The sequence below is a fragment of the Peromyscus maniculatus genome, chromosome 19 (genome assembly GCF_049852395.1).
Source record: "Peromyscus maniculatus bairdii isolate BWxNUB_F1_BW_parent chromosome 19, HU_Pman_BW_mat_3.1, whole genome shotgun sequence".
Classification (NCBI taxonomy): Eukaryota; Metazoa; Chordata; class Mammalia; order Rodentia; family Cricetidae; genus Peromyscus; species Peromyscus maniculatus.
In genome coordinates, this window is record NC_134870.1 from 49,600,249 (window position 1) to 49,618,918 (window position 18,670).

Consider the following 18,670-nt stretch of genomic DNA (forward strand, 5'->3'; position numbering starts at 1 on the left):
CTTATATATCCCCAAACATCTCTTTTTCTGTCCTTACAGAAGGAAGACTGCTTGTAGAATTGTATGTGTTGTTGGAGAGTTTTCTCTCCGGGTCCGCCAAGCCATGGCAGTCCGATAGCCCACTTATAAAATAAACACACAGACACTTATATTATTTACAAACTGTATGGCCGTGTCAGGCTTCTTGCTAACTGTTCTTATATCTTAAATTAACCTATTTCTATAAATCTATACCTTGCCACGTGGCTCGTGGCTTACTGGCATCTTCACATGTTGCTTGTTATGGCGGCGGCTGGCAGTGTCTCCCTCCCTCAGCCTTCCACTTCCCAGAATTCTCCTCTCTCCTTGTCCCACCTACTTCCTGCCTGGCCATTGGCCAATCAGTGTTTTATTTATACAGAATTATATACACAGCATGTATGTTTGGAATTCTTTTTATTCAGGATTGTGACTTTGGATTTCCTATGTCCATGATGAGAAGTCTTTGTGCTTCTTACTTTTGAATCTCCAGTACTTCACATCATTCTGATGACATGCACTGGGGATTTGTCTCCTTGGGTCATTTTCTGGGAAGCTAATAGCTATTTTCAATCTAGAAATTAATGTTTTACAGTTCTATGTGGTTTTGAAATTAAAGAATACCCCTCTCCTTTTTGATTGTTTCTTCCTATCACTGAAGGTGACTTGGTCATTCGTTCATCATTGGAGCCCTTCCATTTTTAAAGATTAAGCCTCTTAAACTAAGTTATTAATTTCCTATTTTTCTATTTTCCTTCTCTAAGTTTTTGATTTACTTTTTGAGAGATGTATTTCCTCATCCTGTGTTCTTTGGCTGTTCTTCTGTTAGAAACTTATTATTGCACTCCTGATAATTTATTGTCTCATGTTGTAGAATATTATTTTAAGGTGTGTTGCTTTTGTTTATGTTGGATTTGTTTAACTCTGTGAAGCTGTGTTACTGTACCTCTGTAAAACACCTGATGGTCTAATATAGAACTGAATGGCCAATAGTGAGGCAGGAGAAAGGATAGGCCTGGCTGGCAGGCAGCAAGAATATATAGAAGGAGAAATCTGGGAGGACAAAAGTAACCAGAGAAGGAGGAGGACATCAGGGGCCAGACACCCAGCTACATAGCAAGCCATGGAGTAAGAGTAAGATTTATAGAAGTAAGAGAATGGGAAAAGCCCTGAGGCAAAAGGCAGACAGGAAAAGTTAAGAAAAGCTGGCTAGAAACATGCCAAGCTAAGGCCAGACATTTATAATTAAGTATAAGACTCTGGATGTGATTTATTTGGGAGCTGGGTGGCAGGCCCTCCAAAAGAGCAAAACAACCAACAACAGTCTTGTATCTTTCAAATGTCTTTATCTAGTTTGTTTTTTCCATCTTTTTTATGTTGTGGTTTGTATTGCTTTCTTTTATGTTAGAGAATTTCCTTAAATGTTGGGTTTCTTTTGACTGCCAGTTCATCCTTAAAAGTTTAGGTAATAAAACCCAGAGCAAATTACCTCATGAGTAGAAAGGAGGTCAGCATGCCTGGGTGGGATTTATTTACTAGTTGGTTTCATGGCCTAGACTTTGTGTATGTGTGTGTATGTGTGTGTGAGTGTGTGTGTGTGTGTGTGTGTGTGTGTGTGTGTGTGTGTGTGTGTGTTTTGTATTTGTGTCACTTGTATTTATCTTGATCTTGTGTGTGTGGAGCAGGGTACATCCCCCTCCCGCACCGAGCTGAGGACAGAACCCAGGGCCTAGCGCTTGCCTACTACCACTGAGCTAAATCCCCAACACGAGGGTACTCTTTTGTCTCCATCTTGACCAGTGTGTGGAGTGGGGTACCCCTGACTGCTTGTCGTAGTTGGTGAGCTATACAGATGCCTCAGAAAAGAATCTCCAAAAGAAAACTAGCAAGTGTTAAAGGGGGCATGGTGAGTTAGGAATGTTTGCACACTTCCTCTTATCTCCCTGTTTCAACCTCTCTTTTTTTGGGGGGGGGAACCCTCAGCTGTCTACAGGGTTGACAGGGTAGCTCATGACTAAAATTGTTTTACAAACAGAACGTCCCACACAGTAGCCTATTTATGGTCATACCTTTATCTTCTACTCCCTATTCATGAGCCTTTCTGGGTTCTGAGGAGCCAAGCTGTAAGCGTTGCAGCTCAGATGGAAAGTTTTCTAGCAGCTGGAAGCCAAGGAATACTACAAAGTCACACTGCACAACAAACCTCACACAATGAGATTTATTGGGAGGGAAAGAAAACAGGAGGGGGGCTGCCTCTGCTAGAGGAAGAAACAGCAACAAACTGAATAGGATTCAAGGCTTATAAAGAGCTTATTGGGCAAGGGGTGGAACTTTTCAGGGTGGAGCTTTCCAGGATGGAGATTGGTAGGATTTCTCTGTGGACTGTGACCCTTCCTTTGATGCCTCCTGAGGTCTCTCAGGCCTGCATCCAGGAAACACCCTGTTTGGCCTCATCCCCTTAGCATTTTATAATGCCAACAAGTTTGTTAATGGGATAGACTGGTTAACTTTGTGACTCTGGGGATTGAATTCAGGGTTGCATGCTCTTTAATGCTGACTGGGCAAACCCCTTACCACTGAGCCACACTTCAAGCCACAATGAGATAGATTCAAAATAGAGGTCTGTGCAGATAATCATTTGAAAAACAAAACTCTTTAAACTCCAATAAGAATTGGATATGATCAAATCTAGTTAATTAATTGAAGTGATGATATTTATCAACAGGAAGACAAGTTGTGTTCCATGAACACAGGTTTTTTTTTAAAGGCTGAATTTCTTACACTGACATTATAATTTTCTATAACATTAGCAAATTCCAAAACAATAAGGAAAATACCTGTAACATCAGTACCAAGGCACTATGCAAAATACAAACATTTTATATATATTACTTACAACTGCATATTATCATAAGAAAACAATTATGTGTGAAAGAAGGATAGAAAGAGAAGAAAACTGGCTCATGAAATGCATGGAACCATGTTGATGGAGGGCTTCTCTCCCGGTCCCACCAAGCCCCGCAGTCCCACAACCCACATATAAAATAATCACTCAGACGCTTATGTTACTTATAAACTGCATGGCCGTGGCAGGCTTCTTGCTAACTGTTTTTATATCTTAAATTAACCCATTTCTATAAGTCTATACCTTGCCATGTGGCTCGTGGCTTACTGGCATCTTTACATGCTGCTTGTCCTGGCGGTGGCTGGCAGTGTCTCCCCCTCCTTCTTCCTGTTCCCCCAATTTTCCTCTCTCCTTGTCCCACCTATACTTCCTGCCTGGCCACTGGCCAATCAGTGTATTATTTATATAGAGCGATATCCACAGCAGAACCATTCCAACATATTTTATGAACTTTGCATTCTTAAAGGATCATATGACAAGACATGTTTAAACCTGACGAAGTGAATGGTCCACAGTGAGAGTTCTACTTGAAGGAATTGTTCTCTGTAAAACTTCTACTTTACATGTAATTTAGATTTCTATTATGCTTCCTCTCATTTGGGGGCATATTTTTGCAGATGTTAGCATTTCTTCCATTAGTTTCTAGCAAACTCTCTACTTTGATTTTGTGTAATTTTAACTTATTTTGCATAGATTAAAGACTGTAGACTTCATTACAACAGCAATTCACATTGCAGTTCTCCTCCAAAGCATCTAAAATAATTTGATATATTTTTGTCCCAATTCTTTGTGTTATTGGTATCAGGATAATCTTTCTTTCATAGATCTATATGTAATGGGACATATACATGTATACACACACACACACACACACACACACACACACACACACACACACACACACATATTTGACATATAACAGTGACCATGACCCTGCATAACAGATTCAAGTTACTCTGGAATCCATGTTCTGCCATTGAATGGGTTTCATGGACTTCTGTAGCCACAGAACAAGGGAAATTATAAATCAGTTCTTTCAATGAATATAGTAGGGCCATTAGATAAGCTGGCTACAGCAAGGTAGAGAAATTTTTTCAATATGTTTCATATATTACTTTAAAGCATTTTTAGCTATAGGTTGGTAGAGGCTAGAATTAACAACAACATGTTTTAAAAAGCTAAGCTTAACAACATGTTTTAAAAAGCTTGCCCAATGGTCATGAGAAAATTAGCTCACATACAATGGTAAACATAAATAGCCATTTTCTAAAGGATATAAAACTATGCAATGATAATTTTGGCTCTCCACCTACATCCCACCTTTCCATAATTATGATACTGTACTTTGTGACCATCAATTGCATGATCTTTAACATGGATGAGAGTCCCTTGGAGAACTCAGAGTCCCTCAGAGAACCTGTGTGGATGAATTTTTCCTTCTCTTCCTCTCTTTCAGGTCTACCCAAAGCAGCCGTGATCAGTCACTTGCAGGTGTTGAAGGGATCTCTCGGGCTGTGGGCTTTTGGCTGCACAGCTGATGATATTGTTTATTTAACCCTCCCTCTGTATCACAGTTCAGGGGCTCTCCTTGGAATTGGTGGCTGTATTGAGCTGGGTAAGTTTTTTTTTTCTTTTTGATAAGCCATCAAAATGTTTAATCAGAGCTTATATTCATTAGAACTTAGAAGTATTCATAGAATTCCGAGGAACTGCACGCATATCTCACAATTACAATGTAGTATCTGTAGCAAGGACACATTTTCATAACATAGCACATTTCTAAACTACAAAAGTCAAAATCTTGGGCATTTGCTCATGTGATTTGGGCCATTTATAGATTCCTTTTTCCTTATGGTTGCTCATTCCCTAGGAGACTAGCCCCAGGATCCCCAGGCAGTCAGTCACGGGGAGTAAATATGTCAGCTGCATAACTGTTTAGCCCCAAACCACAAGGCTTACTTCAGCAGCATTTGGATGAGCAAAACAAGCCAAAGCTCAGACAAGCATCTAGTTATGAACAGTGGGAAAATGGACTCCATCTCTTTCAGGCAAGAAGAACAAGTTGGAATTACACAGATAAGTGAGGGGAAGGACTTGTTAAGGCCGGTTTCTTTTCTCCCCAACAATCTGTTCAAACACCCAAGAACTGTGTGATAGAGCTTATGATACAGATAGGGCTTATGGAATCCATTTGTAGATATGCAAGATGATGTTTCATTCACTAGCTCTGAAATAATAGCGTCCATTCATTACCGCTTGTGTATGCTTGAAATACGATTGTAGCTTTACAGAGTGTGAAATAAGGAAATAAGTATCAGTCATTAAAATTATCAGTAAGAATCTGTACGGAGACATACATTCCTGTCAAAACTGGATTGTTAGATCATAGTCACTTTTCCACAGACACAGCAAGGTGACCATTCATCCATACATGTAAAGATCACCTTTGTGGGAACTGAACTGAGGAAACTTGGTGTTGGACCAGAGTACCTGATTTTCATAAAACAAAAAGAAAGGGCGTACTGAACAAGCCACAAGGGAAGGAGCCGTCTCCATGTTGCCCCTTAAGTTATTTTAAGCAACTTATTAGAAGGAAGGAGTAGAGAGGAGAAGACGGAGAGGCAGAGAGAGGGAGACACACACACACACACACACACACACACACACACACACACACACACACACGAGAGAGAGAGAGAGAGAGAGAGAGAGAGAGAGAGAGAGAGAGAGAGAGAGAGAGAGAGAGAGAGAGAGATCCTTTGTGGAAGAGGTATTTGACCTAGGTCTGTTCCTGAAGCCCAGTACCAGACCCTCCATGGTGGAATCCACTGCCAGCCAGAGCCCCAGGGACCCCACTGCCACACCAATTCTCTTAGGCACTAAACTCTGCAAATGCCTTAGGCTGGTTTACTAACTGCCCCTAGCACTACTTCTTGAAGAACCAGGGGCAGATTTTGGGGCAAGACTCCAGCCACTGTGAGGGTGCATGTGTTAGATTTCAGAGCCAACAAAACATGGGGTAGTCATGTGATCAAATGATTTTACTCATGGATACATGTCCAAGGGAACTGAAAACATGTAGTCACACTTGATCATGAGTGTGCCTGCTGATGGCCAAAACAGAAGCAACCCAAGTACATATTCATGATGAATTACAAATAAAATATTACATATCCACTGATATATTCAAACATAAAGAGGATGAAGTATTGATACATGGTACAAGATAAACAAACCCAAATCACATTTTATAGTAAATGAGTCACACATAATATGTCACAATAGTCCATAGTAAACAACTTTTGAGATAGATGTACACAAATGACTGTTAAGGGTAGGGGGTGTTGGAAATTGGAATGACTGCTAAGGTGGTAAGTTTCCTTTGGGGTAATAAAAACCAATGTCCTAGAATTAGGTGATGACAGTGATGTCACCTTTGTGACTATATGAAAACACACTGGCTTGTAAGCATTAAATTGTGAATTATTTGGTACATAAATTATACCCCAAGTAAAAATAGGACACCATGTTAAAATATATCATTAAAACTAGATACTATATGCATTGATGAACTTTTGCTGGTGGAATTTTAGCATAGCTTTTTAAATCTTGACTTCAGGGTATGATAAATCTGCTTTAACATCTTTAGAACAAACTGCACACTTTTGTGCAAGGATAAAATGAGTCAATATAATTCATCTCTGAGAAGGATGGATGGCTCTCCCAGTACTTGTGGTAGTATACATGTACTTCCACCAACACTTGTGGTAGTATACATAAACTTCCAATGTTTGTGGTAGTCTATAGGTAATTCCATGCTTGTAGTAGTCTATAGGTAATTCCATGCTTGTAGTAGTCTATAGGTAATTCCATGCTTGGGGTAGTCTACAGGCAATTCCATGCTTGTGGTAGTCTACATGTAATTCCATGCTTGTGGTAGTCTACATGTAATTCCAATGCTAATGGTAGTATCTATATAATTCCTACTGATTTTGAAGGTGCTTCCATTTCACAAATTGTAAAAAGCACATTTTCGGTCAAAACTCATAGTTACCACATGACTACACTGAAAGGTTATTGGACTGTAGAGGTAATATTTCCAAATAAACTTGCTATCCATGACTGAGGGTGAGGTGTGAAAGCCCTGGAAGTGAGTGAACCTGTTAAGACAGCAGTATCATTTGTGTTTCATGGTAGTTAGTGCCTACTTTTACCTCTTCTCATAGGTGCTACATGTGTATTAAAGAAGAAATTCTCTGCAAGCCAATTTTGGAATGATTGCAAGAAGTACAATGTGACTGTGTTTCAGTACATTGGAGAACTCTGCCGTTATCTATGCAAACAGCCTCAGGTAAGAGAGGCCAGTACTGGAGATGCTAAAGATTTCAGATAGAATACATGCTGGGTAGGGGAGGGTGGGGGAGGGCAATTTTGCTTTCTTTGTTTTCACTCCACAGTCCTTCAGAACATGATCTGTCAATGACACAGAGGTGCTTACAGTATACAAGATGAAATTTATATAAAAGTTCAAGAAAATGAGACAGACTACCCGGTAAAGAGTTAATCATGTGCTTTGTTCTGTAGCAGGATAGGACAGATCCGTGCACTTCAAGTTCAGGCTAATTCAATTATGAAATTTTATTATAAAATTAGATACATGTGATGCTAAGAGAAAAATAACTCCAAATTTAAAGTAGGCAATGCTTTAAAGCGATGGGCTTTCAAAATGACACCAATTATAATTTTCTATTTTTCTTTTGAATCAATGATAATATTAGGTATATTCCTGTAAATGTTTTTAGCATTGAAAGGAAACTTAATTTGTATTCATCATCCCAACCCCAAAGGCAGTGGATCTGACAACCTTTTGATCAGTTGCCACTGCATGAGAAATAGGTAAGCGCAGAGATTTGTCAGAGCCTGGTGTGTGTCTCTGTGACTTATTTGCTTTTTCTGTCCCTGTCTTTGTTCCGGTGTCATTTATCTTTTGAAATATCTAAAAAAAGAAGGAAAAAACTTTCTGACTTCCTAAATATTCTTGACAGCAAAGACATGATTTTTTTCCTTTAATCAAATCAACATGAACCCCTTTCTAGAAATGTTATGGAGCATGCTACCCTTCCTGAGGAGGGCCAGTGGAGCCATCCCTCAGAACTACACCTCCTGACCTGCATTCCCTCACTCAGTATATCTGCCAAGGATGGTGGACTGGGACATCTCTTTCCTGGTTAAAATATTAACACTACTTCTTCTTCCACTAATTATCTCCAATCCCAGTGAGATGAGACGGGAACCCCAAATAAAACTTTATTAAGAATGTGGGATTGCACGGGACAGATGAACACCGAAAAGAATGTGAACTTGGATAGCCTGATCTACAAGATGCTTTTGTTCATGAGTTTGGAGTTTATCAAAGGATTTCCTGTCTACCCAACCTCCTCCTCTTGTTAGAAGCCATCTGTATACCTTTATCAGCAAATCTGGATTTATTTAAAGAACATGTGGTTTCATATTGGTGAAATTATTAAGGCCACTCCACGTAGTTAAAAGGAAGGTTTATTTAGTGGCGTGACTTACAAATGAAGGGTAGGTAGGTTGCAGGGTCTGAGAAAGATGCAGTGCGGTCCGGCGGTGTTCTCTGGAGAACTCTGCTCAGTCTACCTCCAGCATCCAGGGTCCAGGAAACAAAAGAGATGACACATCCGGATCTCAGGTCTTCAAGGTCCTCTCTTGGCCCTGCCTTGTAGGCGTGACAGTTATCGAAGCCTCAATGGGGGTTGGAACTTCCAGATCAAGGTTGGAATGGCTACCCACTACAGTTTCATTATCCTCTCTTCTTCTTATCTTTTAAATACAACTATGTACACGAGGTTGCAAACCATGGTCTGTGGGATACTCAGTTTTGCCCCCATTCTGTAAACCTAACTAACTTGACACCTGTGCTATACTATTTCAAGGTATTATTGTAGTGCTTGAAAGGAAAGTCAACTGTCAGAATACATGATTGTTCTTAAAGAGGCATAGGTGTGTGGCACCATATGCATGCATGCATGATTATCAATAGGCTTTAGAACCAAGAGGTCTTACGTAGAATCAGAGTGGAAGAACCAAAACAACTACCATCTGCTGTTTGAGCCCTAGATGATCATTTCAGGATGAACCCTGCTTTCTGCAGTAAACAGCTTGCCATGCTGTGGTGTGTGGAGTAGTCATTTGGTTTTGCTTTCAGTATCTCCCTTCTGCCTCTATGTGTAGCAACAAACATTCTCATTTCCTTAAAACTTAAATTTGCATAGAGTTTTCTGCACTTAAAGAGAAACTGTGGAGTTTCAGTTTCTGCAGGCATCAAAAGAGGGTCTTTGGCCCAGTTGTGTTACGGTTTCACAAAGTTGGATGGAGTCTGTGTTCTGGAAGAAGGAGACTATTTCTGGGAAGGAATTGATGATCCAGTAGCAGGTAACTTCCTTTCAGTTCCTGCCACACCAGACAGACAAAGAGGTTTTTTAAAAAAGCCAGAACTTCAATATTGGTGTGACTCCCTCCTTCATGGATGTCATCACACCAGTGGGGTTCTTTGTACCAAGACCCAGATGGACATACCTACTGAGAACTAAGCCCATGGGACATCTGTGATAGAAGTTCTGACTGTGTCAGAAATCCGTTTAACTGGTATAAGGCACTTTAAATGGCCGAAGAGTAAACAAGTATTTTCTATGGTTTAGATAATGGCTTATCTATGTATCTATATATCTACGTATCTACCTATTATCTATCTATCCGTCCATCCATCCATCTATCCATCTATCTGTCATCTATCTACCCATCCACCATTTATTTATCTCTGCCTCTCATTCTTTCTCTCTCTCTCTCTCTCTCTCTCTCTCTCTCTCTCTCTCTCTCTGTGTGTGTGTGTGTGTGTGTGTGTGTGTGTAAATAGCCAGCAGTAAAGTTGCAAAGGATTCTGTATACTTTTTTTTTTCAGAAATCTTAAGAGAAAAACTGCATCAGAAGCTCATGTTTTGTAGCCTTTCATTACCGAAACCACCAGGCTAGTCTTAATAAAATGAAGCATGGACTTTTGAGACTTTGCCAAGTGTGTCCACAAACGATCATAAATGAAAGAAGTACATAAATGTCAGAGAAAATACCATAGAAAAGATTACAAAAGAACTCGTATTGCTTTTCTAGATAGACAATCTACATTCACAATCTCATCTACATCTACCATAGATGATCTCCCAGTAATCAGTCACGACTGTGCTTCATCAGAAACACACAGGTGGCCACTTGTGCTCCTTGAAGGCTGTAGCTTGTCAAAGCTCGATGTAGACATAATTCTGTGTTAGCGATTTGAATAAAGGAAGCTAAATTGTGAATAACGACCCTGGTAACTTCCAGTATCTCAAGGGCCTGTGCAATAATAACATTATATTACTCAGGAAAATAATTTTGCCGTATGTTGCTCTCAGAAGTGGATATGTTTGGATGTTTAGATTCTCAATTATCATTGAGAATCATTTAGAAGTGCACATGCACACACACACACACACACACACACACGTACACACACTTATGAGAAATTTAAGCACTTTTAACAGTACAATATTCATCCTGAATTTGTCACATGCTGTCATAAGATAGTATTTTCCCACTTAATTGACAGTGCACTGATTTTATCAAACTTTAATTCAGTCGATACCTTGAATGCTCTAGTAATCTGCTCTGACTGTGCTCACGGAATACACGATAAGCATTACCAACATTCAAGAGTAAGTACTCACTCACTCATACATGTACATACTCCATTTTCTAGACCCTTTCATTCCTTTTCTGCTGTTTGTTTCCTTGTTGCTCTATCTATGATACTATTTTTTTTTTTTATGTTGGGAGCATCCTTTGTGTTTCATCTAGTACCACTCTACTAAAGATACATGTTTAGGTTTACATAGCTTTATAAACATTGTCTTATTGATGTGCATGTGTATGTTTCTGTGTGAGTATGCTTCATGTGTGTAGGTGTCTTCAGAACCCCTGGAGCTGAAGTCACAAGGCATTGTGAGCCTGGAATAGGTACTGCGACCTGAACTCAGTTCCTCTGCTGCTGAACTTGGGTGCCCTACGAGAGCAGCAGATGCTCTTAACCACTGAGCCATCTCTCCAGCTCCAGCTCATGTGTAGTTTTTGGTTTTCTGAAGACAAATTTCATTTTTAAAGTTTTAAACAATACATTCTTAGGATATAAAATAGCCAAAAAATTTTCCACTGCCTCTTTAAGAATGTTCTCTCTGTGTCTCTCTGTCTCTCTGTCTCTCTGTCTCTCTGTCTCTCTCTCTCTCTCTTTCTCTCTCTCTCTCTCCCCTTTCTCTCTTTCCCATTCTCTTTCTGTCTCTTTCCACTTACTTTACCAGAAAACGTTCAAGCACCATCCTGATATTTATTATTTTTAAATTTTGTGACCTTGAGTACATAGCTCGATAGTCTCCCATCCCTTTTAGAAATTTCTGTAAATTTATTATTTTTTCAGGTTTTTTTTTTAACTGTCCTGCAGGTATATTCATTTTTCTCTGCGACAGTTTTATGGCAGCCCACACATTCTTAGCTGTCCTTTCACAGGCCCCATCCTTTAAAAATCGATGCTTTAATAATATTTCAGAAAGGCATTAAAATCTAACTACAGATGTATGGTACTTGGCACCCGAAGGTTCAGATTCTAAGGAGAGATCAAGCCATTTTATTGAGGCACTTCCAAAAGTTGATATGTACTCATAAGTGATTTATCAGATAACTCAAGAGTTAACTGCTCTTGTCCATAACTACGGTGTCACAGAATTGCAATTAGTGCAGGGTGAATCTCCAGCAGAACTCTGTTGTTTTCTTGTGTTTGTGTCTCTTCTGATATTGCGCATGCCCCATTTACTTTTAGATCAGTTGTATAAATAACAGTAAAAAAAAGGGGGAGAGGCGCAAACTGGAGTTATTTACATGTGAAATCTTTTCTTCTAACAGAGAGAAGGGGAAAGGGACCATCAGGTGCGTTTGGCAGTTGGAAACGGTATGCGAAGTGATGTGTGGAGACAGTTTTTAGACAGATTTGGAAATATTAAAATGTGCGAATTTTATGGTGCCACTGAAGGAAACATATGTTTCATGAACCACACGGGGAAGATTGGATCCGTTGGGAGAACGAACTTCTTTTACAAGGTAAATATAGCACTTTCTCTAGAGGAAATACATTGAGGTCTACAAACTCTTGTCTGGAGCTTAAACGTCTACATTGTGAAAAATTTTATCATGTTTTTGAAGCTGAGATCATCTGCAAAGGTTAACAGTGGCTGTGAGAGAAGTGTGATGCTGTGGGTTCTGCAAAGACTCCAGTCCTCTGCCATGAGCTCCCTCGGTAGCGTGAGGATAACCATTTACTTCTGTTGAGGTTTCAAGTTTAATGTGTAAAAGTAAAGCATGCCCAAGTCCTGAGCAATTCTTTTTTCATTCTCCTTTAGTGTTTTTCTCCCACTATTTCTTATCTCTTAGCGTTTATACCATATAAGTTATAAAAGCTCCTACTCCACAGCAATAATAATTCTTGCTACAGATCGAGATCCAGGACAGGAACCAAAACTGCATGGAGAAACCCTGTCTCGAAAAAACAAAAACAAAGATAATAAAAGTAAATTCAAGGTCTGGAAAGCTACCACAACAGTTAGAGGGTAGAGAACCTGAGCACCTTCACACAGCTGCTCACAGCTACCTCTAACTCCAGCTCCGTGAGATCAAATGCCCTCTTCTGGCCCCTTCAGGCTCTACACACCCAGGACATTCACTCACAAGCTCATGTACACATACACATAAATAAAGATAAAAAGCATTCTTAAGAAAGGTGAAATTTTTGTTAAAACAACCTCAAAACTTGTGAAGAGAAATTTGTTCAAAAAACACTTCAAGGAGAAATAAATAAAACTGCAATAATGTAGGATATTTGAATAATACAATAAACGAGCTACATAAAACTAAGTGATGTATGTGGGTCCTGTATCTATTAAATGTATAATACTCTTTCTTTTCAAGCACTTGGGAAACATTAAAAGAAATTACTGGACCACTTAGGAAATTAAATTTTGCATTCATATGAAGACCTCAAGAGTATAATGAAGATGACGTGTGCTTTATGTTGCTGGCTTGAGTTCATTATAGTTTCCTCCTGAGAGACCACTGTAATGTCAGTAATACAAAACATCACATTGACCCCATTTTTTTGGAAAAATACTGATTTTCAATTCATTTTAGTTCAGTTGTTCATAGTATGAATTTTTTTTTTAAAAAAAGTTGTACCTGATACTGTTTGGATTCTAGTTTGCCTTTTTATTATTTCAGCTACATGCTGTCTGCTTATAGTGCAAGTAATAAAAAAATTCAATGATTATTACATAATTAGGCAAGGAGACTTTTAAGTATTTCTCTTAAAACTTGAAACCTTGCCAGGCATGGTGGTGCAAGCGTTTAATCCGAGCATTTGGGGGCAGAGGCAGGCAGGTCTCTGTAAGTTTGAGGCCAGCCTGATCTACATAGGGAGTTCCATCACAGTCTGGTTCCTGTAGAGAGACCCTCTCTCAAAAACAAACAAACAAACAAAACTGTGAAAGTTTACTAGAGAGGATCAGCTTCCAATGAGAGAGATAATGTTACAAGTGAAGGCAGAGGCACACAGCAATGTTTCCTTCCTATAACCCCAATATGCTTACAGCTGCGAGCCATGCTCTTTAAAGAGATGGCATCCGATAAACATTCCTAATGTGAGCAAAATAGAAGTCTGGAAACAATATATGTGTGAAACAGACTCAAAGTTATAAGCAGCCCTCACCTTTCCGATGCTAATCTGGGGAAATAATTTGTACAGTCTAAATGTGAAATCTAAATGTGAAATGGAAACAAAGGAATCTCTAAGTATAGAGAAAGGGCAGCTAATGAAATACAAATCACATCACTTGCTTCAAAGTGACCAAGAAATGCTTACAAAACATTTTTCCCATAAACTCAGGAAAAGATCATAACAGGCTTCTCTTAAAAAACGAGAGCTCAGATAAGAGGAGGTTTCAAGGACAATACAGATCAGCAAAGGAGTTAGAAACTGAACATGTTCATCTCAAAGAAATAAATGAAGAAAAATGAACATATAATAGAAATGAATATCACATAAAAAGTGTAAAAACAAAACAGATTGTAAACATTGCTGGTGAGAAGATGAATAAGATTAAAGAGTTGTGTGCACAGGGCTGGTGAGGTGGCTCAGAGGTTAAGAGCGTTGGCTGCTCTTCCTGAGGTTTTAAGTTCAATTCCCAGCAATCACATGTTGGCTCACAACCATCTGTAATGAGATCTGGTGCCTTCTTCTGGCCTGCAGGCATACATGAAGGAGGAACCTTATATACATAATAAATAAATAAATCTTGAAAAAAATATGCACATAATTAAAAGATAGTTCTTAAATACAGACAGTTCTTGGCATGTGCTTAGTTGTTCTTGCAGAAAAGAACTGTTCATAGAGAAAAATAATTCTCTTAGCTATACTAGAAGAAAAGAGCATGATATGTTCCAGGAAATGAAGTATGGTGCAGAATAACAACTAGGAGCATATACATTAGTGAAATGAATAAAGAACTTAGGCCAAAAAAAAGTATGGGTTATACAAAGCATAGCTTGGTTGATGATGGGGCATGGTGCAGGAATCTCTCAAAAATGCAAACAGAATGCCAAAGTCCAGACCAAAAAAAGAAGAAAAAAAAAGAAAAAGAAAGAAAAAATAAAATGAAAATAAATATCTTCATCCTTCACCTAGGGATTTTAGTAAAGGCTAAATTGTTCTTCCTGTATAAGGGCAACAAAGGAAGTTCCTAAAACTTTTACACATGGAGAATAGCCCAGCAGTAGTGGCGCACGCCTTTAAACCCAGCACTCAGGAGGCAAAGGCAAGTGGATCTCTGTGAGTTCGAGGCCAGCCTGGGCTACAGAGTGAATTCCAGGAAAGGCTCCAAAGATACACAGAGAAACCCTGTCTCAAACCGCCCCCCCCAAAAAAAAGAATATGATAGATATGTAATAAAATGTTGTACTTCTCTGAAAAAAAAAATACATTGAATGAAAATATCAGGTTAGTCTAAAAATAAAACAAAACTTAGAAGAAGTCACTTTCAATTTAAAAAGTTTGATGGCCAGCATTAATTCCATTTAAATACAGAAGATTAAATAGATCCACATTATGCCTCTAAATGGAATGGAAACAAAATCTGAAGATATAAAATGTATGTCTTACCAATACATACAGGAGATAGCAGAGAATTATAGGTGGTATTGCTTCCATAGCAGTAAATCCAAGAATATACCAGGAAGATAAAATGTGGGATTGTTAAAAAGCTTATTTCCTAACGTTTTTACAAGCTGTTTAAGCATCTTCAATGTAATCTATAATCATCTCTCCACCATGAGCAAAGTTCACCAAAGGCAAAGTCAGAGCACATTCACTACAATTCTACCTTCATTTCTGGCATCACTTGCAATTCCAGGAGCCTCCTAGATCACCCTTGGGATTGAAGCAAACAAGGAATCAGCTCGCTGGAGGCTGTTACATTCAAGGTTACAGCTTATCACAGCGAAAGGACAGTCTAAATCCAGCCAAGGGAACAGCTCACGGGCAGAACCCAGCAGAGTATCAAGGGCAGGGCTATGTGTCTTCTCTTCTAGAATCAGAACAGCTCTGCAGCTGGGACAGCTAACCTCCATTTCCTCCTGCTCTAGGGATGCAGCAACTGTGCGACCCAAAGCCCAGCCATGCCATTGTGGGCATGGCTTGGAGACCCCATTTAAAATTCCCCTTGTTACTATCTAGTTGGCCTAAACATGAGCAAATGAACGAATTCCTCACAAGAACAGCACTGCAAGCTCTTAGCGACAATGAATAAGAAGTTGAGGGTGGGGCCTGGCATCATTTTCAAGGCAAAATTTGCAGACACATGGCCCAGTTCCAGTGTCAGCTCTGCTGCTATTGGACTTCATAACCTGGATGCTTTTCTCCAGGTTAAAGGTTTCTCATGTATTAATTGAGGAAATGGTGTTTTTGGTTCCTTCACAACATATATATCTGAATATAAAAAGGCATGTAGGTATAGTGGGGACTCCTGGATCCATTGCTCAATCATGTAACTGTAGATAGATCCATTTGGAGAAAAACACTTAGCAATATTGTTGTGAACAGCACCTCGTACAGCTGTGCTCTGGACAAGTACACAGAGACACGTGCATATGATTTAACTTGGGATTTTAAAGTGTGGTGACTATTCTCATTTGCATTACGATAGCAAAGCCATTGCTGAAATCTCATGGGAGCCTCTTAAAGACAGGAAGGAGAAGAGAGATGCTTCTAGCTGAACATTTATACTTTGATCCAGCCTGCTTTTCAAAGATCTGCCACCAATTCCTATTCATCTCATAATAGACTCACTTATAGCAATTCATTCTGCAGTGACTCTCACCGGTGTACACTGTTACCAAATTAATTGAAAAGAAGTAACACCAAAACTGATATCTGAAGTTGTGGGGAAAGTGGTTCAAAATACAAAATAAGACAGAAAAGGATGAGTGATGGGAAGGGCTCTCTCTTTTCCTGTTGCAAAAATGTAATAGAGGCTAGACTGAGTGTCTGGAATCTTGCCACCAGCCATTAGGCAAGTATAACAATATCATGTTATCAAAGTGACAAATACCAGCGTGATATAAATGTATGTTACTATTTATGTAATGAAGAATAATATATTTTCCTTGCAGCCTCCTGGATTGTCCCTAGTCTTCAAATGGGATGACATTAGTCAACCCCTCACACAGTGTTCCAACACTTACAGAGAGCTCTTTAGAGTTCTCCGATCTTAGCACTGTATTTGCCTTAGACTAAGTGCTTAATTGATCTTAGATGTTGTCACTTAAACTGAATTAAAATGATGAATTGTGGGGTGGTGGGCAAAATCATTGGATAAAAGTGTCTATTCTGGGCACCACACAGCAGAGGGTAAAATCCAACTCCCAAAAATTGTCCTCTGACCTACACACACACACACACACACACACACACACACACACACACACATCCCTCACGATGGCACACATATGCCCATACACATATACAAACACACACACTCACAGTAAATAACTAAATATAATTAAAAAAAAACTATTGGATGGTGAATTGTAGATCTGATTACATGCTGTTTTTTCTAAGACTGAACACTAGATAGGTTTTACTTATACTTAGATATCATATTTATCTTAGCGACTCTATGTATTTTTTAATTTATTTGTTCTTATTGTGCATTTTTATCCTCACTCCCCTCTCACCCTCCTCATTTACCTGCTTTTGTTGTTTTTATCTTACTCTGTTTCATCACCTCCATGTTAAATATGTTTCCTAATTCCATCTAATAAGGTTACATGTTTAAACGGCCAGTAAAACCTCCCTTTTTTATAGATAAAATGAGGGAATTGGACTGAACAATTTTTAGTTCACTATCAGGTCAGACTTGATAGAATGGGTGTGTCAGCATGACACTGTGGTGTGACCATCATAGGTAGGACAGCTGGGACCCACTGAAGATGAGGGAGATGGACATCCAGTTAGCCTGGTTTTTGAGTGAGCAGGACATTCTACCAAACACATCTTCTCATGCCACAATGATAGGCAAACTTCTATATGTTAATCTGGAGGAGTTAACTTGAAAGGCCCAGAGGAAAGCTGAACAGTTGCCAAGTTATTCTAGCTTTCAGGAAGTTGGCCACTTTTCTGCAGGCTTTGAGGAAAACTCCAGCACCAACAAAAATCCTGATAATTCAAAGCTCAGATCATAGTTTTATTGAAAATGTCTCTTTGGAGAAGATGTTTTCAAAGACTTAGAGACAGGTCCTCTGCCCATGGTTAGAAGAAAGAGGAAATCAGTGCTGGGTAGCTTCTGCAGCTTGATTCCATTCCCTTGTGGGGAAAACCGAGCAGCACTGAGGCAAAAACAGAGCCTAAAGGAAACGAAAATGAATGCCAAGCAAGGAGACCTGCTCACCAATGCCTTCCTTTTCAATTTTCAAATCTTTGTTCGGTTTTTGGTCTGTTCGATTTCATTGTTTAACCTGAGCATGGAATCCACTAGCACTTCCTGTTGCTACACAAACAGCCAAATGTTCATGTGTTTTTGCTTCTGTTTGGGTTTGCAGCTTATTTTTGCTTTTGAGTTGATAGAGTATGACTTCCAGAAAGACGAACCAGTGAGGAACGAACAAGGCTGGTGTCACCGTGTGAGAAAAGGTAAGAGGAATTATGAAGACGTCGTCTTAAGCAAAGAACCTGAATCCAATGTAACTGGTGCTGAGTTCAGGGAGGAGAGGACTGTTCGGAATGTGATTTACCTTGAATGGTAATCAGGTGGACTGGCTTAACTGCTGGCTGTTGGGCCCTAATTAGGTTAAGTGCCAAATTGTTACATGGTTAAGCGGTATCTCTTTGGCTTGTATTTATCTTTATGTACACCTCTAAGTTTGTAATCTGTGGTTTTAATTTTGGCACAGTGGCTGTGCCTTAACCAAATGCTATTTCAGCCAGCAGTTGCAACTCTGTAGTTATGGTCCTGCATCTCTAGCAGCAGCTGGGCCACTCAGGCCACAGCCTGGTGGGAATTCTGCTCTCACAGGCACCAACCCTGTCACTGCCACTAAAGGTAG

General features: G+C 39.4%; 1 protein-coding gene across 2 annotated transcripts in view; it reads left to right on the forward strand.

The window, feature by feature from the left end:
• Slc27a6 (solute carrier family 27 member 6) overlaps positions 1–18,670 on the forward strand; it is a 46,210-nt gene that overhangs the window by 17,307 nt on the left and 10,233 nt on the right. For both annotated transcript variants that reach the window (XM_042264125.2, XM_076555291.1), the window contains exons 3-6: positions 4,380–4,538; positions 7,150–7,274; positions 11,930–12,124; positions 18,167–18,257. In XM_042264125.2, the coding sequence (XP_042120059.2) occupies positions 4,380–4,538; positions 7,150–7,274; positions 11,930–12,124; positions 18,167–18,257 (570 nt within the window). The remainder of the gene's footprint in view (positions 1–4,379; positions 4,539–7,149; positions 7,275–11,929; positions 12,125–18,166; positions 18,258–18,670) is intronic.